The following is a 21,963-nucleotide window of genomic DNA, read 5'->3' as shown; positions in this document are numbered from 1 at the left end:
GCTTCCTCCCTGTTCCCGGGCCCCCATCGGGCCCCCATCCCAGACCCCACCGCGGCCACGAACTTGGCGGCACGCTCCGGAACCAGAGCTCCAGAGTGGCGCATCTAAGCGCCCGGCCAAGCCCACTTTCGGCCCCTGGCCCTTGGCCCCGCCCCTGGACACGCCCCACACCAGCCCAGGTCAGTCACCGCCCACCCACTGCCGTCATTTCCTGTCCAACTCTGGGAGCGTCAGGTCAGTGCAGCGGGGTGGCCCGGGGTCTGTCCTCGGACCTGGTCCTGATCTGGCCGTCAGAGCCGAGCAGAGGACGCTGGTCGGGGCCCCAGCAGATGGGACGGTATCGGCTGAGGGCTGGGGCCTCTCTGGCGGGCACGGGGGCCGCTGGACGCTGTGGAGCGGTTGCCGGGCAACGGTGCCGTCGGCCCCGCCTCTCTGCGCCGGGCGGGGCGTCCGTGGAGGGCGTGTCGCCGGGCTCCCGGCGGGCGGCCGCGTACTACCGAGTGACTCTCGGAGCGCCGGGGGTCTTGGGCATCCCCCTGCACTGGCCTTCCCTTCCTGTCGTGGGTTCACTGCCCAGGCAGTGCGCGCCCTTAGATCCCTGCCCTAGAAGTTCTGAGCCTGCCCTCTGCCTCTGTAACCTTGGGCAAGTTAACTTACTTCATGAGGCCCCCGTTCTGTGGGAGCCCGAAATGTTAAACCTGGAAGAACTCTGGCGATCGTTTAGTTAAGCCACATAGCCCCACCCCCGTTTTATAGACAAGGATGCCTCGCGTTTAACACTCATTGCGTGGTGCCTGGCACTTTAAATTAATCCCCAGAATAGCCCTCCCGGTTTCTACTACCGTGTCCATAGAATGGAGGAGGACTCTGAGACTCAGAGAGGTTGTGACTTTAACCAGAGTCACCCAGCTTGTAATTGGTGGCATCTCAGAGAGATCTAATTACTCACAGCTTGTTCGTGGCAGATTTCAAATGATAGGTGCATTTCACGACTATACTACTACTAAACCTAGCTGTAAATTAGAATCAACAGGAGGGTGTTTAAAACTCTACGTTCCTGGGTACTGTCTCAGGCTTACTGGCTGAGAAGCTCTGGCGCTAAGGCTGAAGAATCTGTATATTTAACAAGTTTTTGGATGATTTTTATGTCTGTGGATGAACCTTTGGGAACCACTGGGTACACTATGGGGCCTTTTCACTCAAAAACAACTAAGAGGGGGCTGGCCCAGTGGCGCAAGCAGTTAAGTGCGTGAGCTCCGCTGTGGCGGCCCGAGGTTCCTCTGTTCAGATCCGGGCGCGCACCGTCGCACTGCTTGGCCAGCCATGCTGTGGCGGCATCCCATATAAAGTGGAGGAAGATGGGCACAGATGTTAGCCCAGGGCCAGTCTTCCTCAGCAAAAAAAAAAAAGAGAGAGAGAAGGATTGGCAGATGTTAGCACAGGGCTGATCTCCTCACACACACAAAAAAACAACTAAGAGGTAATAAATCTAAAGTACCCAGAAAGGAGAAGAGATGCTGATGTACTCTGCCATCAACTTCTAATCCCTTCAGACAATTTGTAGCTTCTCTCCACTCAGAAACAAGCCAGAAGCTTATATTTTAAACAAGTATGGACATGTAGATGCAAATTGTCCCGTCTCTGGTTCCCTGTCACACAGCCAGGTCCAAGCTTCTGGCTGGGACAGCCTGTCATGATCAAAGTCGAGCATTAGCATCCTATTCCATCCCTGTTGGCCTGTCAGCTGCTCTCCTGGGCTCCTTCACGCCAGGTCCCTGAATCACAGTGGTTGATACTGGCTTTGGAGGAACATTTTGCAGAGCCGTTTCCCAGTGGAGGGAGGCCTGGCAGCTTTCCAGAAGTATCACCACAAATAATGAGTGTCCCTTGGCCTTACCAGCAATTGGAGTGAAATAGATCACCCTGCTGGTTTTCATGACATTTGTAGACACAAATCCGTCTTAAAAATAATCACTTGGCTCTTAGTTTTAGAAGGCTAATCAGCCTGACAAATTCTGTTTAGTGTTTTATTATTATTAATTTTCATCATTTATGCTGCCTTCCTCAGGGACTCTGTTTCACAATGGCTGACGATCAAGAGAAAGACTTGCAGAAATTTCTTAAAAATGTGGATGAAATCAGTAAGTACCAGTAAATCATAAACAAATTAAATTCTTAAATTTATAGAGAGGTGGAGGGACTAAAGAGAAATGATTATTCCACGTTAACTCCTGGGTTGCCTGACAGGTTTATGACTCTTAAGAAAAAATGTAATTGAAATTAAACAGAAAGGGTATTGAGAAGCAAGTAATATGGGAGCCAGGGGTGGTATTTTCTGGCTGTTAATCGGTATTAGAGAACTGTTAACATCTGAATGGAATTCAGGCTGACAGCTCTCCTCCATATTTTGTTCCCTTCTGTGGAGAATCAGGTCAAAAGGAGCTGTTATTTCCCCATCACCAATAAGCCTAGCTGTTCTCTTCGAGGCCATCACTCAGGAGCTCGTTGAGCAGGCTGTGATCCCTCTTGTTTTAGGGTAGAGCCGTTTCTGATTTTGAGCTGGCGAGGTGAAATCAAATGGCTTTCCCTCAGGATCCGTAAATTATATGGATGGCTCATGGTTGTCGTACCCCTGTCTCTCTTCCTCTGAGCAAGAAGACCCCTTCCTCAGCTCAGACAGGTGGGATCTCAGAGGACATACTCTGATCCTACAGATCACATTCAAGAGATTCCAAAGCAGTCAGTTCCTGATCAAACTTCAGGGAACTTGTCTGAGGATAGAAACAAGCAAACCAACAATCAAATGAACCTTACATGTCAATTACAAATATGTTGAGGGGCTGGCCCCGTGGTGTAGTGGTTAAGTGCGCGTGCTCTGCTGCTGGCGGCCCGGGGTTCGGATCCCGGGCGTGCACCGACGCACCGCTTGTCAGGCCATGCTGTGGTGGCATCCCACATAAAGTGGAGGAAGCTGGGCATAGATGTTAGCTCAGGGCCAGTCCTCCTCAGCAAAAATGAGGAGGATTGGCATGGATGTTAGCTCAGGGCTGATCTTCCTCACCAAAAAAAAAAAAAGAAAAAGAAAAAAGAAGTATGTTGAAATTGCTGCTTCCAGCAGACTGATGGGTCTAGAGAATAAAATGGTTTAAAAAATAGTTTGGGTAACTTCATAAATGATATATCCATAATGCGTTCTTCGTGCTCATCGTGGGCCTCTCCTCTGCCCATCCCTAAATGTTGTTCCCTGGAGTTCTGGCCTTGGCCCTCTGCTCACCTTTCTCTTCAGGTGATCAACCAAGCACATGGTTTTGATGACTACCTGTTTGCTGATGACCCCCACATCTCAATTGCCACCCAGCCTTCCTTTCTGAGCCTCAGCCTCTATGCCAATGTCATGTCCACTCTATCCCACAAATGCCGCAAAATTAATGTGTCCAAAATTGAATTGGTCATCTTTTCCCCTCTGTCCTCCTCCTCCCAAATAAAACCCACTTCTCCTACCTTCGCCTTCATTCTAGTCTCAGTTGATGGCACAACCATCCAGAAATTTACAGGTCACATTGGACTCTTCCCATCTCTCAGCCCTACATTCAACCAGCCATCAAGTTTGGCTTATTTCTCCAGCTCCATCCTCTCTAACCCTCCCTTTGTTCTGTTTCTCTTACCCAGACTTTCTCAACAACCCCCCTGACTGTTTTTCCTGCCTCCAGGCTTACACCTCCCACAGAGTAATGTATCTAAAATGCAAATCTGACCCAGACGCTTCTCTGCTTGGATTCTCTCTGCAGTCACAATAAATTTCCAGCTCTCATCAGGACTTAAGTCCTCCGGTGACCTTGTCTTTACCTCTTGCCTCTCCCTAGCTCACTCTTGAGCAGCAGCAACTGCCTCCAGTTCCCCACACATACCCTGATGGTTTTCTTCTGAAAACCAGGTGCTGTGAGACCACTTTGGGGGCCATTATGGTGCTCCAGGGAAAGAGACTGTGGCTGGGTTTAGAGTTGTAGCAGTAGGAATGGACACAAGTAGACAAATCTGAGATATACTTAGGAGTTTTACTTGGCAAGATTTAGCATTTGATGGCTGTGAGGGCAGAGGGAGAACAGAGATGCAGGATTGAGTCCTGAAAGTTTTGGGTCTAATGACAGTTGGATGGATGGGCCATCTGCTGAGAGAGGGGGCATTTGAAGGAGGAACAGTTTTAGGGGAAAGAGGATGGGCAGGTCGAGTTTGGTGAGTAACACGTCCTGGTGAAGATGTTCAGAGGGCTGTTGGCTTTGTGAGTCTGAGCGTAGGAGAGAGAATATAGCTGGGGATGTCAATTTAGAAGGCACTGGCATATAAATGGTATTTGGAGCTATGAGAGAGAACAAGAGTATCTGGGAAAGGGGTATAGAAAAGAGATGATGGCTTGGGCAGGGCCCTGAGGATCACATAATTTAAGAGGTGGGTAGGAGAGGGAGAGCAGGAGCAAGCAAAGGAGACCAAAAAGCATTGGCCAAAGAGGTAAGAGGAAAATCGGGAGAATTTTGTGTTAAAGAAGCAGAAGGAAAAGATCGTTTCATAGAGAAGGAAGTGGTTAGCGTTGTCAGTTGTTTCGGAGAGCTCCATCAAAACAAGCAGTGAAAAATGATCACTAAGTGTAGCAACATGGAGATCATTTGTAACTTTGGTGGGAACAATTTTGGAGCAAGAGAAACCAAATTTTAGTGAGTTGAAGAGTAAGTGGGGCCTTCTATTTCCAGCGATATTACTGATGAGAGAATCTAAAAACCCTCCCCCTACAAAACGTCTAGAAAGACTGGCTAAAACATCATAGATGTCAAACTCTCAATTTTGTTAAGTATGTTTGTTAAAATGGTAAAAGTTACCGTTACAAGAATAGAAAAGTAAAGCTTAAGATGTAAGCTTGTATAGGGTAAAAAGGGAGTAAAGAAACTCCATGAATCCGATGAAGACAGGAAAGGAAGGGGAGAACCATGAATGGAAGGCATAAAACATAGTAGAGATTAGTCCAAATATGTATCAGTAACTATAGTAAAATAGACTAATCTCCAGTTAAAACAGATTGTCAGATAGCTTTTTAAAAATCCAGTTATTGTGCTATATAAAACAGACACCCCTAAACTTAAGGACTCAGAAAAGTCGAAACTTTACAAATCGAAAAGTATTCACCAGGCAAATACTGTCCAAAGAAAGTAGATGTTGAATATTAACCTCAGACAAAATAGACTTTAAAGCAAAGGCTATAATTTATAAGGAAAAATTCACCAGGAAGATACAAAAATTCTAAATTTGCAAGCTTCTGATAAATAGCTTTAAAATCTATACAGCACAAAGAAATTAGAAATTAAAAAGAAAATCTAAGAGCAAAACTTGACAAAATTATAAGGAGGAAAGGAGAAATCCACAATAATAGTGGGAGATTAAAATACCAAGCAACCAACGAACAGTAGAATTCTAGAAGATTTAAGCAACACAAATAACATGCTGTGTTATTGGATATATAGCCCTCCATCCAACAATTTCCCTTTTCAAGAACCGTGGAGCATTCATAAAAAGCATGAACTTGGCCACAAAACAACATATACCAGAGAACCTGTATCATATAGACTGTATTCTCTGACCATGAATCAATTGAGTTAGAAATCAATAAGAAAAAGATAACCGGGGGTCCGGACTGGTGGTGTAGTGGTTGGGTGCGCTCGCTCCACTTTGGCAGCCCGGGGTTCGCCGGTTGGGATCCCGGGCACCCACCGACACACCACTTGTTAAGCCATGCTGTTGTGGTTTCCCATATAAAGTGGAGGAAGGTGGGCACGGATGTTAGCTCAGGGCCAATCTTCCTCAGCAAAAAGAGGAGGATTGGCAACGGATGTTAGCTCAGGGCTAATCTTCTTCACACACACACAAAAAAATGATTAGCAACCTTCCTATCCTTCATTTCTGTATTAGATGTAGGTCGAAGATAAAATTTAAGTAACTCTAAATCACACATAGGTCAAAGATAAAACATAAACATACTGCAAAATATCAAATATCTAGAATTGAAAAATATCTGAATTTAGGGGATGCAATAATAATTAAATTGAAATTTATGTCATAAATGATTGTGTAGAAATAAAGACATAATTAATGAGTAAGTTATCTACCTCAGGAAGTTTGAAAAAGAACAAAGAGAATAAACCTAAAGAAAGGAAATAATAATGGCAACAAATTAATGAAATAGAAAAAAAAAAAATAAAATGAAAATATGAATAAAGTTAAAAGTGGTTCTAAGAAATTACTAATTAAATAGACAAACCTCTGGAAAACCATAAATCCATTACTGATATAAATTAATATGTGCATAAAAGTTTGATGAGGAATGGAATTTTTACCTAATGTCAGAGTATCTCCCCACAAAATATATATTAGTTACAAAGGGAAAAAAATGTAAGTTTACAATAGAGAAGCCTGGCAAATATCACCTTAATTTAGTGATCAAGGTGAACATTATCAGTAATGAGACAATAGGAATCGTGAGCCACCAATAGAACGAGAAGAACAACGAAAAGGACTCAGCATTGCTTCTGTGATATTCTTGCCAAAGATGCAAATCCTCGATCTAATCTTGAGGAGACATCTGACAGCCCCACACTGGGGACGTTGTACAAAATAGCTGGCCCATAATAAAGTGTCAGGGCCAAGAACATCAAGGAAAGACGGAGGAACTGTTCCAGAGTGCAGGAGACTAAAGAGACAGGGCGACCGATAGCAGCTCATGATTCCAAATGGGTCCTTTTGTGATAAAGGAGCTTTCAAGACAAGAGATGAAATCTGAATGGGGCCTGAGGATGAGTAAGGTATCAGCATGAACTTCCTGGTTTAAACGGTAGTATTGTAGTTATAGAGGAAAACAAGAATGTCCTTATTTGTAGGAAATACCTACTAAAATACATGGGGCAACTTACCCGCAAATGATTCAGGAAGAAAAAAAAAATGGCCTTTGCGCTGTACTTTCAACGTTTCTGTAAGTTTGAAACTGTTTTAGAAAAAACAAAAAAGCACTAGGCCCACATAGTTTTACAGTCAGTCCCTCCAAATAGTCAAAAAACAGATAATTCCCATCTTACACAAATTTTTCCAAAGAATAGAAAACAGAGAACACTCTCCAATCATTGTGTGAAGCTAGACACCTTGGACACCAACAGCAAAAATGTGTAGTACTAGAAGAAAATACGGGACAATATTATTTATGAATATAGTTAAAGAGTCTCAAATACAATGTTAGAAAACCAAATCCAGTGATGAAATAAAACATAATTTATTTATTTATTTATTTTTTTGTGAGGAAGATCAGCCCTGAGCTAACATCCATGCTAATCCTCCTCTTTTGCTGAGGAAGACCTGCTCTGAGCTAACATCTGTTGCCAATCTTCCTCCCTTTTTTTCCCCAAAGCCCCAGTAGATAGTTGTATGTCATAGTTGCACATCCTTCTAGTTGCTGTATGTGGGACGCAGCCTCAGCATGGCCGGAGAAGCGGTGCGTCGGTGCTCGCCCGGGATCTGAACCCGGGCCACCAGTAGCAGAGCGCATGCACTTAACCGCTAAGCCACGGGGCCGTCCCAAAACATAATTTATTACAGTCAAGTTAGTCTGTCTGAAGAATGCAAGAATGGTTTAGCACTAGAATATTTACTAATATAATTTTTTATTTTAACATTTCAAAAGAGAAAAGCTATATGATCATCTTAACAGATACAAAAATTAAAAATAAAACATTTGATAGAATTCAAAACCCATTTATGGTAAAAATCCATATCTACCTGAGAATAGAACTTATAGAATACTGACTGAAACCCCTTTGCAAACATCATACTTGTGGTAAAACAAAAGGATTCTTTTAAAAGTTGGGAACAAGAGAAAAGTACTATCATTGCTTTTATTTAATGTTTTACTGGGTGTTCTGGAAATAAGACAAGAAAAATGAATAAAAATTAGAAAAGTTTGAGAGGATGAAACTGTCATTATCCCTGAACAGTGTGAGAGTCTACAGAGAAAAATTCAAGAAAATTTACAAATAAATTATTAAAGTAAAAAAGGAAATTCAGAAAGATTGTTGGATAGAAGATTAATATTTAAAATTCAGTTGCATTCTTACATGCTTCCTATATACTGGCAACAATTAAAAGAGGTAATTTCAAGATAGACTTCATTTATCATGCCAAAATAAATCCATCAAAATATATACAAGATCTTTATGAAGAAAATTATAAAATTTAATTGAAAGAGGGGGCGGGCCCTGTGGTGTAGCGGTTAAGTGTGCATGCTCCACTGCTGACGGCCCTGGTTCGGATCCTGGGTGCGCACCGATGCACCGCTTGTCAGGCCATGCTGTGGTGGCATCCCACATAACGTGGAGGAAGATGGGCACGGATACTAGCTCAGGGCTAGTCTTCCTCAGCCAAAAAGAAGAGGATTGGCGTGGAGGATAGCTCAGGGCTGATCTTCCTCACCAAAAAAAAAAAAAAAAAAAAATTTAACTGAAAGAGCTCGTAATGGTCGATGCTGGAATAACTTGAGCAACAAAACAAACCATGTAGCATTGGATCATAATCCAAAGTATAAAATAAATATCCATGAGTCCATAGTGATATAAATGATGACTAAATACATATGTACATATATACATATATACAAAAGGCAAATCTCCCATACAGAATTCCAAATAATTTATGTAGATACTACCCCCTCTAGGGGGTAGAACATAACTCTCCACCCCTTAAATGTGAAATACATTTAGTGACTTACTTCCAAAGAATACAGTGTAGAAAGGGAGGGGGGAAAGTACCTTTAAGGTGAAAAATGTTGACAAACTCTACCTTAGACAGGTGATCAAGATTAACATCATGATAAATCATGTTGGCAGCATGTACCATTGATATAATGTACTGTGGTCTTCTTTCCAAAATCCCATAACCCCAGTCTATGAGAAAAACATCAGATAAACCCAAATTGAAGGAATTCTACAAAAAATACCTGACCAGTACTGTCCAAGTCATCAAAAACTGAGAAATTGTCACAGCCCAATGTGACAAGACTAAACGTAATATGATATCCTGGATGAGATTCTGGAACAGAAAAAAGGACATTAGGGAGAAATTAATGAAATAGAATAAAGTGTGGAGTTCAGTTAATAAAAACATTTAATTAAAAAACATAAAAGATCTAAATAAATGGAGTCTCATTTTATCATGGATAAGAAGACTCATTTGGCAAAGATATCAGTTCTCAAATTATTCTATACATTTGGTACAATTTACATCAAAATTCCAAAAGTGTTGTGCTTCGAATTCAACAAGCTGATTCCAGAATTCACATAGAAAGGCAAAGGGCCAAGAATAATCAAGACAATTTTTTTTTCTATTTTTTTATTGATATTTTAATGGTTTTTAACATTGTGAAATTTTGGGTTATGCATTTTTGTTTGTCCATCACCATATATATGACTCCCTTCACCCCTTGTGCCCACCCCCCACCCCCACTGCCCCTGGTACCCACAGTACAGTTTTCTCTGTCCATGTGTTGGTTTATATTCCACATATGAGTGAGATCATACAGTGTTTGTCTTTCTCTTTCTAGCTTATTTCACTTAACATAATACGCTCCAGGCCCATCCATGTTGTTGCAAATGGGACGATTTTGTCTTTTTTTATGGCTGAGTAGTATTCCATTGTATATATATACCACATTTTCTTAATCCAGTTGTCAGTCGAGGGACACTTAGGTTGCTTCCACTTCTTGGCTATGGTGAATAATGCTGCAATGAACATAGGGGTGCATAAGCCTCTTTGGATTGTTGATTTCAGGTTCGTTGGATAGATTCCCAGTAATGGGATGGCTGGGTCATAGGGCATCTCTATGTTTAAGTCTTTGAGGAATCTCCATACCGTTTTCCATAGAGGCTGCACCAGTTTGCATTCCCACCAGCTGTGTATGAGGGTTCCTGTTTCTCCACATCCTCTCCAACATTTGTTGTTTTTTTGTCTTGGTGATTATAAGCCATTGTAACGGGCATGAGGTGGTATCTTAGTGTTGTTTTGATTTGCATTTCCCTGACGATTAGTGATGTTGAACATCTTTTCATGTGCCTAGTGGCCATCTGTATATCTTCTTTGGAGAAGTGTCTGTTCATTTCCTCTGCCCATTTTTTGATTGGGTTGTTTGTTTTTTTGTTGTTCAATCAAGACAATTTTGAAGAAAAATAAGAAGATGGGACAACTCTCCCTACCAGATGTTCGAGATGTGTTATACAGCTATAGTGACATACATGGAAGTTTTGGTGCTGGAAAAGACGAGTAATCCAGCAGAATGGAATGCAGGGCCTGGAGCAGATTCGCACAAGGAACAGGGGCAACAGGACACCTCAGTGGGGAAGGCAGGGACTCTTCAACGAATGGTGCTCATGCCCTACACAAAAGTCAGCTCCGTGTGTGTTAAATACCTTTATGAGAAAAACAAAACTTGAAAACTTTTAGAAAACAACACAAGAGTATATTTGTAACCTTAAAATACACAAAAGGCATAAACTGTAAAGAAAATGATTGGTACATTTAACACATTAAAAAGAAAATCTCTTCAATAAAACATTCCATAAAAGCAGATGAAAAAACAAACCATACCCTGGGAGAGGATGTTTGCAAATACATATAACACTTCAGAATATATAGAGAAATCATAATAAGAAAAACACAAAAACTCGATAGAAAATTGGCCAAGAATAGGATCAGGGAGTTTGCAGAGGAGGAAATCCAAATGGCCTACAAACCAGTAAAAAGATACTCAATCCCAATCATATGTGGGAAGATGCAGATTAAAACATTAATAAGATACCATTCCCATCCGTTATAGTGGCAACAATTTAAAAGTTTGATAATAGCAAGTGTTGACACAGAGGTGGAGGAATGGGAACTTGTGAGTACTGCTTGTAGATGCAAAAATTAGTACAGCCACATCTCGAAGAATATGTCACATATATGCACAAGGAAATACGTACACAGGTGTTCAATTCAGTATTTATTTGCTCTAACAAAAAATTAAAAAATGCCTGGATGTTTGTCAATAAGAGAATGGATTAACAATGGGATATACAATGACCAAAATGAAGCAACTGGAACTATACCTATTAAGGACAAATCTCTACAGCATACTAAGAGGAAAAAGTAGGTTACAGAAGAATGTACATTTTATAAAACCATTTATTTAAGATGTTTAAGTATATATACATACACAAATACTCCAGTAGATTGCAAAAATGGTCACAAATTCCTTTCTTCCCATCAAGAGTGGAGTCTCTTTCTCCATCCCTTGGATCTGGGTTGGCCATGTGACTTGCTTTGGCGAAAGAGATGTTTGCAAAGATCACACCAGCAGAGGCTGAAATGCGTGTGTGCGTTGGGTCTTGCCCTCATGCCGGAAGATGAGACATGCTTTCCCTAGTTCTCCTGTTACTCAGACAAAAGCCAGCCACCTTTCAGAAGCAGAGCCACTTAGCTGACTGACAGCTGACCGTAGATGTATGTATGAGCCCAGCTGAAACCAGAAGAACTGGCCAGCTAAGCCTTGCGCAATTTACTGACCTAGAGAATTATGAACTAAATAAAGCTAAATAAATGGTAGTTGTTTTAAGCCACTAAGTTTTGGAGTGGTGTGTTATGCAGCAAAAGCTAATAGATACAAGTACTAAGCATTAAACATGCTGGAGAAGAATACATATTAACTTACGGATGGTGTAGAAACAAACAAAATCTGTTATATTATTTTCTGTATGTTTGAAATATTTGTCAACTAAAAAATATGAAAGCAAATTTCCTTGAGGACTCAGTGGGAAATGAAGAAATAGGAATAGGAAAATGCCTTTAAGAAGTTTAGTTGTAGGGCTGGCCCCGTGGCATAGCGGTTAAATGCGCACACTCCGCTTCGGCGTCCCGGGTTCACAGGTTCGGATCCCGGGCGCGCACCGACACACCGCTTGTCAAGCCGTGCTGTGGCAGTGTCCCATATAAAGTAGAGGAAGATGGGCATGGATGTATGCCCAGGGCCAATCTTCCTCTGCAAAAAGAGGAGGATTGGCATCAGATGTTAGCTCAGGGCTAATCTTCCTCACAAACACACAAAAGGAAAGTTTAGTTGTGAAGAAGAGGAGATAGGGCATTGGAGAGATTTAAAGTGTGTAAAAACAGTGGGAAGAAACTGGTAGAATGGGAGAGGTTGAAAATATTGCGGAAATGGGGTAATTAATTGGTGATGCAAGGTTATGGTTATGCAAAATGGGATGATGGCATTCTGAGCATAGGATGATGGATTAACTTCAAATGGAAAGAGGGACACCATTTTCTTGTAGTAGTAGGAAGGAAAGATGGATGTAGATTTGTAGTTTTGATGGCAGGTTGTTGAAGTCGAGTTCCTTTTTGATGGCATCTCTTTCCTCCCTCCATTAATAAGCCAGGTGATCTGTTTGAGATGGTCAGGTTTAGTTTGGAGACAATTTTTTAAAAGTCTCTGGGAGAACGATAGGATGACTTGCCTAGGATAGCATAGTAGGATTGCTGAGCATCATTGACAGTCCAGTTGAGTTAGGACCGATTCCCCCTGGTGTCCAACTGCCTTTCTCTATCAGTATTCAGCATCCCTAACAAAGGCCTAGAGAAGTGGAGATTTGGATTCATCTAGAGATAGAATTTTGTCTGGCAGGTGAGGTGCAAGGACAAGGGAATTCAGCATGTGGGCAAGATTTGTTTGTCTCCCACACAGGATTTAAGCTCTTCAACTATAAGAATCTTTTTTATTCATCATTGTTATCTATAACATTCAGCATAATATCTAACTCATAATAAGCTCTCCATAAATTGTTGCTGAATTAAATAAATGGCTTAAAACTCTGTTCCTTGAAGGCCATAGTTAAATTCTCCTGCAGCTTTTTCCAGGCAAAACAAATCTTGTTCTTAATTTTTTCTCATTGGTTCTAATTTTTGCTTTCAATTCAGAACTTTCTTTAAGAAATGGGGAGATGTTGGTCAAAGGGTAAAAACTTCCAGTTATAAGATGAATAAGTTCTGGGGATCTGATATACAGCATGGTGACTATAGTTAGCAACTCTGTATTATATGCTTGCAAGTTGCTAAGAGTAAATCTTAAATGTCCTCACACACAAGAAAAATTGTAATTATATGAGGAGATGGATGTGTTAACTAACCTTGTGGGAATCATTTCACGCTATATGCGTGTGTCAAATCATCACATTGTACACCTTAAACTTACACAATGTTATATGTCAATTACGTCACAGTAAAGCTGGAAAAATAAAGGTTCTTCCCTGTGAATTTTCTACACCATCCTTTCTAGTGATCAGAGTCTTTCCTTTTGAAGATCTTGTTTGAGTGATTCACATCTGATTTTTCCTCTAGCCAGTTTAATCCAGGAGATGAATTCTGATGACCCGGTTGTACGAGAGAAAGCTGTCCTCGAGACAGAAAAGAGACTACTGTTTGCAGAGGAAGTCCAAGAGGAGGATGAATGTAGGACCACCGTGAACAGGACCATGATCAGTCCTCCACAAGCTCCTACGAAGGTTTCCCTTTTCTGTTATGGAGTTGTATAAGCAGATACAGTGAGGGGTCTGCACTGAAGCAGAGGAAGTAGTAGTTTAATCTCAAATGTCTGGTGAGGCAGAAATAATCTTTTTTATTTTAGATGCGCTAGATTTAGTTTCCACAAGAAAGTATAAACTCTGATTTTTCTCTTGGTCCTCTGGTCATCTTTAAACAACACTTCGGGTTTGTTTTAATGAAAATTTGGCCTCTCCACCCGCTGAGCTTGTGACCATATTTAAGCTGTTAAGGTAATATATTCTGCTAGATCATATTTTCAACTCATACAGCACAGCTGGGGTCTCTTGACCTGCTCACCTTTGTTTCTGTAGGCTTAGCCCCAAAACAACTGTGCCCATAATCAGATCTCCTGATTTAAAGCAAAGCCCCCTGCATTTTGAGCCCTTCAGTATTGGTGGTTAAAGGAAATGACCCCACTCCCCACTTGTAATTGATCTGCCTTCTTACTTATATATGTATAAATCAGAGAGTAGTTTTTGAAATTTGTTTCTTTGTTTTTATGATAACCTGTGCCCTGCAGAGTGCAGATGAAATAAACTCAGGTAAGGACAGCATCTCTCTTCCCAAGGTGTATTATTTATTTAGGATCAGTATTTATTGATAGTAGCTTCCAGACCCTTAAATTATAGCCTGTAGGCTTACAACCCATGAACAAAAACCTACCGATCACCCAATTCTGTGACAAGCGGTCAGAAGGGACAGTGCTCGGAGGTTTTTCTCTATTTTCTCCTGGCCAATCTTTTGTAAACTGAATTCAGTTATTCTGTATCACCCAATTTACTCTTAGCTGCTCAAGGGATCCACATAGTTTCTCTGTTGCTCAGCTCAGAAGCTCATTATGCTAAATGGAACAAAAAAGTCTGTCTTCAAAGAAAAACTCTTTTAAAAGGCATAATTCGTATTTGAAGCACAGACATAGCCATCATGTATAATAATACATCACACAGATTACCATTTAATGTCAAATTAAGAAAATGTCATTTTAGTTGCCTCAGAATCTGTGTGTGTGTGTGTGTGTGTGTGTGTGCGCGCGTGTACTTCATGTGTATGCATGAGAAGTGTGGCTGTAAAACTCTAAAGTAGCTTTCTTCTGAATTTGAACTAAAGAACTGATTATAGTATTTGGATTTTTCTTTTTAACATTTGAAATAACTCTGCTGTCAGAGGCCTTCTTGGCATCTATGGAGAAGGATGCAAAGGAACGTGCCAAGAGAAGAAGGGAAAACAAAGTCTTAGCAGATGGTAATTGTCAGTCTTCACTTTTCAATAGCTGGGATGATTTGCTAGAAAGAGCACATGAGTCTATATGCTGATGTTTGATGAGATCAAGCTTCCCAGTCGGTGGGTTCATGATGGGCCTGAGGCAGTGGGACCCCGCCAGGTAGAAGCCATTGGTGGGTTGTTCTCTGTTCCTGCTGCAACAGACAGCAGGGGAGTAAGACATCCCCTCAGTCAGCCTCCACAGTCAAACATCTTTCTAAAGCATGTAGATGGATTTAAGCATATCAGATTGAGCCGTACTAAACAATACAAGTAAGGAAGGATGGGAGTGAGGTACCACTGGCTAGCCTGAGGGGTAGATAAAGAAGTGGAAAAGAAAAGTGCAACAGGAAAGCAAAGATTTGAGAAAAGGCAGGAGAAATAAAGGAAAAGAAAGAGATGGAGTTGTGTGTGTGGCACGGGACATAGGTGACAGAGAATGCTTTTAGCACTTGGTTTATTCTACCCAGTGGTGCGCTGCAGATCTGAATGATTCTGTATTTGCTAGACAATTAGTTATTTGACCTTCTTTATGAGACATTGAATGTGGAGGCTTGGTCTTTGTGGCAAGCTTGGAGTGGTTCTGAGCCTTGAGGTAGAAATATTTACTTTTTCTGAGAAGCTACTTAGAACACTTGGAGGGAATTTGGAGAAAAAATACTTAAAGAAGCCGATCCTGAAATATCTGCAGAGAAACAAGTGACAGGTCCCCTTTGGATCGATGGAAGCTGTGACCTGTAGAGTTGGAAAATCAAGAAAGTAAAGTCTGAAAGAATTTTCTAGTGTGTGGGGAGAGCTCACCTGTATGACTTTTATTTTCATAGCCCTAAAAGAAAAGGGGAATGAAGCATTTGTCAGAGGTGATTATGAAACGGCCGTCCTGTGCTACAGTGAGGGTTTGGAAAAGCTGAAGGACATGAAGGTGCTGTACACCAACCGAGCCCAGGTCAGTGAGCCAAGAACATGTCCATGGGGTTTTCTCAGGGAACAGTACCCAGTAAACTTGTGACATCAGAGAAAGATGAGACTAGACTGTACCAGTGGTGTGCTGGTAAATGTTTAACAAGCGGCTCTGGTTAGGGTGTGGGGGAAGCTGATTCATGTGGAGCACTCGCCAATTCCACCGTGGTCCAATTTGAAGCCACCAACTTGAAATCATTGAAAGAGGTCGTGGGAAGAGCTACACGTAATCAGTTCTCTCCATTGTATAAGCCAGCTGCAGCACATCACTGAGGGTAACCAGGCACTTTTCCATGTGTATAAAGGAGAAAACTAGTGGAATGAAGTGACCTATGAGACCTTGAAATTCTGCCACCCCTGGCTTTGTTCAGCCTCCTTTTTTGATGGGAGTCTAAACTCCTAAGAATTACTCTCCTGTTAATTTCTTACTCATTGTATCAAGATTCTGTGAGTGGAGTAGACTGGATAGCTGGTGGGCCTAAAGCCAATTTCTCAGAAATTTTGAGTTTCTGAAATCTCTAATACCTCAATTTTACATCACAGACGAGCTTAGTTTCCTGGAATGCCAGGTAAAAACCCCCAGATGTTTACTATCTACTATTTAATGAAGGGGCAAGGTTGATTGTTCTCAGGTGAAACAAAAATGTCACCTCTGACCTTTTCTTTGAAAAGTACTTGGGTTTGTGTGTGGTAGAGCTCTCTGTTGCTCAGGCCTGAAAAATTGGCAGATTGGCGGACATGATTATCCGATGGTCAGGATATGTCAGCAGGACCTGTGTGAGACGAACTTGACGGCATGTCATTTACAAGAGGGACAGGATGCAGCAGAGCCCTCATCAGCTCCAATTTCTGTAACTCAGGATTAAGAACGTCCTTCTGTGGTATGTGGAGGAAGAGTGTTGAAAGCAGGAAATGGGACATTAGGAAGTCAAAAAGCCTGGGAAGTGACAGTGATTTAATGATAAATCCAAACACAGTGTAACCTCATTAGTTCAGCAGTTTGGATCAGTCAGACTGGAGGTGAGGTGTCATTTACCTGGCTCCAACTGTGTGAATTGGTAAATAAAATGGAGAGAGGTTGACTTAACAGTGTACACTTTATCACCCTAACAAGATTATAAACTTTTTGAGGGCAAAACCCACCATATACTTTCCCCTCCAATGCTTTATTTATAACAGATGTTCAATAAATCCTTGTTAAGTTACATAACACTGGAGGCACAGTAAGTCCAGTTAAGGGAATTAAGTTTCTGTTAACACTTCAAAAGACACATTTGAATGCAAACAATTAATATAATAATTAGAGTTTCTTTTTATTTATCACCAGATTTGTTCTCTAAAACATTTACCTACTGATTCTTGTTCAGTCTTGTTGCTCTGAAGTTATTTGAAAGCAATAAAATTGAATTGCTTTTAAAATGTTATGTAATTCAGACTTATGTCTAATTCAGACAGTCTATAATCTGATTCATCTAAATTAGTTACATTTTCACTGTGCTCAAGTTTAAGCAGCACTTGGATTAGTTCTAGAGAATCACATTAAGAATGTGAATAAAAATAAGTAAATGCAATGAAAAGCTTTGGGGAGGCGATTCCGTCCAGCTTTCCCAAAGAGAAATCTTATTCAGAGACAAATAAATGCAAAATGTGCTGCCTGGTGTTACGAATCATTTGAACCATTGACTATTTTTAAAATGCCTCCTCTGTTTGCATGCAGTGTTAGAAAACACTTAATAAGGACCCTGTGAATTGAGTGTTGCTGCTTGCTAGAGAGAAAATCTACCCTTTCATGGCTTTGTTTTCTCCTGGAGCTAATGTTATGATCAATAGCTTGCTGGTATAATTTAGATAAATCAGGAGTTTAATTGCCATTTGGGAAAGTAGTTCTTTTTAAAATGTGGAAAAGCAAAAGGGAATGAGGAAGTTATAGGGTGTTGAATCCAAGCCTTAAAAAAAACACACACATACAAAAGAAAAGAAAAAGTAAAAGGCTATATAGAGAAATTGTTAAACCCGTATAGACTTTTTCAGAGTCTGTGTGTATCCTGAATAACAATGTCATGGAATTGTGATTATGGCTGTCTAGAAGGATGCCAGTTTCTTTCTTACATCCTCTGACTTTCAAATGAAACACCAAACCCAGGAGGAAAGGATGGTGCTTTATAGAACAGACAGCTCAAAGAGTCGTCATCTTCAATTAGTACAGAACCCGAGTTAATGAAAGCACTGCATAGCAGCTTCCTTTCTATCGATGCAAAGAGCTGCATGGCAGAAATTCATTAGCTGGCTACTGCCTGCGCCCTCCTCACTTTGGTTGAATGCTTAGATTCCCCATGAGTTATAATGCTGACCCCATAATTGGCTTGACCATGTAAATATCTCATCAGATTTATTGTTCAGAATGTCACAGTGCCCTGGGACAGTTTTGATCCTGGGCAAACCTACATGTAGTATTGACTCTATTATTGGTGACTGATGGGACCCTGGGAAAGCCACTTCTCCTCCTGGTGCCTGGTTTTCCTTTCATACAATGGGGTGCTCATTGCTGCTTTTTAGGGAACTTTCCAAAAGAAGAGTGCTTAGAGTCTACTTACTGCAACTTGAAAAGAAATTATTGACCACCTATTGTGTCTAATAATTCATACCGCGGGTATAGTAGCCGTTGTGCTTGCTGCTACACAGCCTTTCATTTGTTTATATGCCACTAGTTCTTTGAAAGTATAAATGAGCTAAATTCAGTTTAGTTTCAGTGGATCACAGAATTCTGAGTCAATTCTTGATTTTCAAGATTTTCCCCAATTCTAGGGGATCCCAAAAGAGTGCCCCAAGGCGTTTGGCACCGAGGGCTCTTGGTGATGATCTGACTCTTACATGTCAGCCCATTTCCTATATCTCTTCCTTCTTGCTGCGCTCATGAGGAAAGAAGCAGGCTTTTTCTATCTTTTTTTTGTAATAGCTTTACTGAGATATAATTGACATAACATATAGTTCACCCATTTAAAGTATGCAATTCAGTGATTTTTAGTATATTCACAGAGTTGTGCAACCATCACCACAATCAATTTTAGGATATGTTCATTATCCCAAAAAGAAACCTCATACCTTTTAAGCAGTTGCCCCCACAATTCTCCCATCCTCCCCCACCCCCAGCCCTAAGCAACCACTAATCTATTTTCTGTCTCTATATATCTGCCTATTCTGGACATTTCCTATAAATCATATAATATTTTTCCTTTTGTGTCTGGCTTCTTTCATTTAACATAACATTTTCAAGTTTCATCCATGCTGTAATGTGTATCAGTACTTCACTCCTTTTTATTGCCAAATAATATAACATTGTATGGATATACCACATTTTACTTATACATTCATCAGTTGATAGACATTTGTGTTGTTTCTCCATCTGAGTATCATGAATGACGCTGCTATGAACATTTGTGTACAAGTTTTTGTGTGGACATAAGTCAATCCTCTTGAGTGTATACCCAGGAGAGGCATTGCTGAATTATATGGTAACTCTATGTTTAACCTTTTGAAGAACTGCCAGACTGTCTTCCAAAGTGGCTGCATCATTTTATATTCCCACTAGCTGTGTACGAGGGTTCCGATTTTTCTACGTTCTGATAGAAACACTTGTAATTTTCTTTTCGAGTCCCTTTATCATTTGGTTTCCTTCTGGAACATTCACAGCAGGATAGACTCTAGAAGCTAGCTCTTCCTTTGTAGGTTCGTTTAGTGTACAGAGTATTTTCTCGGGCCCTCCAGATTCTTCTCTGCCCTGCTGTGTGCCCTGGGGGACTGACCTCTGTGGCCTGGCCCCTGGACTTCCTAGCTTTCTAGCTTCCATCTGGGTTCAGCCAATGAGATCAGAAGGAAGGAGGAGGGTGAGATTGGGTATTTATTCTCCCAACTGCATCTCTACTAAAGGCCTCATCTCCCGTTAGGCAGTGCTTTTCACAAAGCTGTCCTCTCCTGTTCTGTTCATTGCTCCTTCCCTGCACCTTCAGGTCTAGCATCGTGATGGCTGTCCACTGTTGCTCACCCTGGGGTTCCGTAATATTCCCACTGATTACCCTAAGCCCTGCCCTCACTTTGTATATTGTCCCTGTATTAAACTCTCCTCAGTTACCATCTGAGCCTGAGTGTGCCATCTGTTTCCTGCTGGGACCCTGACTGATACAGGTAGGGACTAGCTACTTCTCATCACCATTCTACTGTTCGACTGCTCTTTCTGTGTTAACTAAAGACTGCTTGCTGCAGAGCTGTGTGTGAACATCAGCTATTTGTGTCATTACAGGCTTATATAAAACTTGGAGACTACCAGAAGGCATTAGTGGATTGTGACTGGGCTCTGAAGGTGAGAAGATATTTCCTTTTCTATGTGATGGAGTTGGGCTTGCTTGCGCCACATGATGACTTAGTCCTGAAGTGAATAGAGGGAGTTGCCAGTGCATCATGGTGGGAAAGGGTATAGGCTCTGCAAGCAGAGCCTCAGTTTCCTCATCTGTAAAATGGGGTAGAATAGAATTGTTGTGAGGGTTATAATACACATAAAGTGCCTAGCTCACAGTAAGTACTCCCAAGAAGGTGCTGTTAATAGTGGTTTTTCAAGGTTTATATTGCAATGGCTTATCCTTTACTGTTGTGTTATCAGAGGCTTTGCTTCACATGCTCCTGGTAATGCCTCCTTCTCTTTCTAGAGCCAACCATGGGAACTTGTTTCTGCAATGTTGCCATTCCCCCTCATCAATTTGTGCTTTTTCCGTCCAGCTCTAATAATTTGGAATTGTATTATAACATCCCCTATTTGTAGTGGAATGATCAGAAGAAAGAATTTCTATTGTTCAGCCTAGATACTAGTCAGGCCTCAGGCAGGTAGCATAATACTGTGCATGCTATTTCCTCTGAAACCTGCCAAAATAAATAATTAAAGGTAGTGAGAAGTAAGCACTGTTGGTGGACATATTAGAAGAGTTTTTGTTTTGTTTTGTTTTGTATTCTGTGAGGAAGATCAGCCCTGAGCTAACATCCATGCCAATCCTCCTGTTTTTTTTTTACTGAGGAAGACCAGCACTGAGCTAACATCTATTGCCAATCCTCCTCCTTTTTTTTCCCCTTTTGTCCCCAAAGCCCCGGTAGATAGTTGTATATCATAGTTGCACATCCTTCTAGTTGCTGTATTTGGGACGCCACCTCAGCATGGCCTGACAAACGGTATGTCGGTGCGCGCCCGGGATCCGAACCCTTGCTGCCAGTAGCGGAGCGCGCGCACTTAACCGCTAAGCCACAGGGCCAGCCCCCAGAAGAGTTTTTAAAAGAGAAATGTCATGATCACTTCCTAGGCACATTATTTCAGATGACTAAATATTTCAATAACCCTTAATCCACATTCCCCTAAATTATTCTTCACAGAGGGCTTTAACTAAATAAATAACCAAAACCAGTGCTTCCCAGACTTCCTTGCTGAAGTGCTGCTAACGGAATGCACATGAGCCCCTGGAGGATCTAGAAGCAGAGAGCATGAAATTTCTTTGTAGACATGTGTTTTATCTTAAAAATTCTTGCGAATTTTGCATTGCACTCCATAAAATTTATCTATTTGTTTTAATATAACTATATTATTTTAAATAACTTATAATCAACTAAAATTGACATGCCAGGAGAACGTGCCAGGTTTGTCTTATGGCTTAGATCCCCCAATACAGCACACCTACCCCAGCTGAATGAGCATGGCCCCAAACAAGAGCACATTTGACAGCAACATATTGGCCATACCTATTTCCTTATTTTTTTACTGAGAGGGTAAGCAACGGATGAATTAGAAACTCACCTTTACTAATAATGGTTTATGAAACACTAGGGGTCCTCCAAACTGACATCTGGAGAGCTTGATTTCTTTATCGCTTGGAAGTTACCGTGTGTAGCAAGCCTTGTCCCATTGCATCGTTACAGTCTTTAAGTTATAAGAACTGCCCAAAGCTGACAACACGAGGTTCTTCACAGCTCCAGCACAGATCCGCTGCCCTGCTTTGTCACCTTATTTGATCATGATTTCTTTTTCTGCCATCATTCTGTAAGAGAAGAGAGAGG

General features: G+C 41.2%; 1 protein-coding gene across 6 annotated transcripts in view; it reads left to right on the top strand.

Moving 5' to 3' along the window:
• The window catches only part of TTC12 (tetratricopeptide repeat domain 12), a 68,180-nt gene that overhangs the window by 17,623 nt on the left and 28,594 nt on the right, over nucleotides 1-21,963 (top strand). For 4 of the 6 annotated variants that reach the window (XM_058545198.1, XM_058545199.1, XM_058545200.1 and 1 more), the window contains 6 exons: nucleotides 2,069-2,141; nucleotides 13,450-13,613; nucleotides 14,174-14,195; nucleotides 14,818-14,895; nucleotides 15,738-15,859; nucleotides 20,171-20,230. In XM_058545198.1, coding sequence (XP_058401181.1) covers nucleotides 2,084-2,141; nucleotides 13,450-13,613; nucleotides 14,174-14,195; nucleotides 14,818-14,895; nucleotides 15,738-15,859; nucleotides 20,171-20,230 — 504 coding nt within the window. In that variant the 5' untranslated portion in view covers nucleotides 2,069-2,083. The remainder of the gene's footprint in view (nucleotides 1-2,068; nucleotides 2,142-13,449; nucleotides 13,614-14,173; nucleotides 14,196-14,817; nucleotides 14,896-15,737; nucleotides 15,860-20,170; nucleotides 20,231-21,963) is intronic. The other 2 variants (XM_058545202.1, XM_058545203.1) reach the window with 2 other exon arrangements.

Source organism: Diceros bicornis, chromosome 7, assembly GCF_020826845.1.
Source record: "Diceros bicornis minor isolate mBicDic1 chromosome 7, mDicBic1.mat.cur, whole genome shotgun sequence".
NCBI classification, from domain to species: Eukaryota; Metazoa; Chordata; class Mammalia; order Perissodactyla; family Rhinocerotidae; genus Diceros; species Diceros bicornis.
The sequence above is the reverse complement of the archived record's forward strand: the minus strand, read 5'-3'. Positions and strand labels throughout refer to the sequence as shown.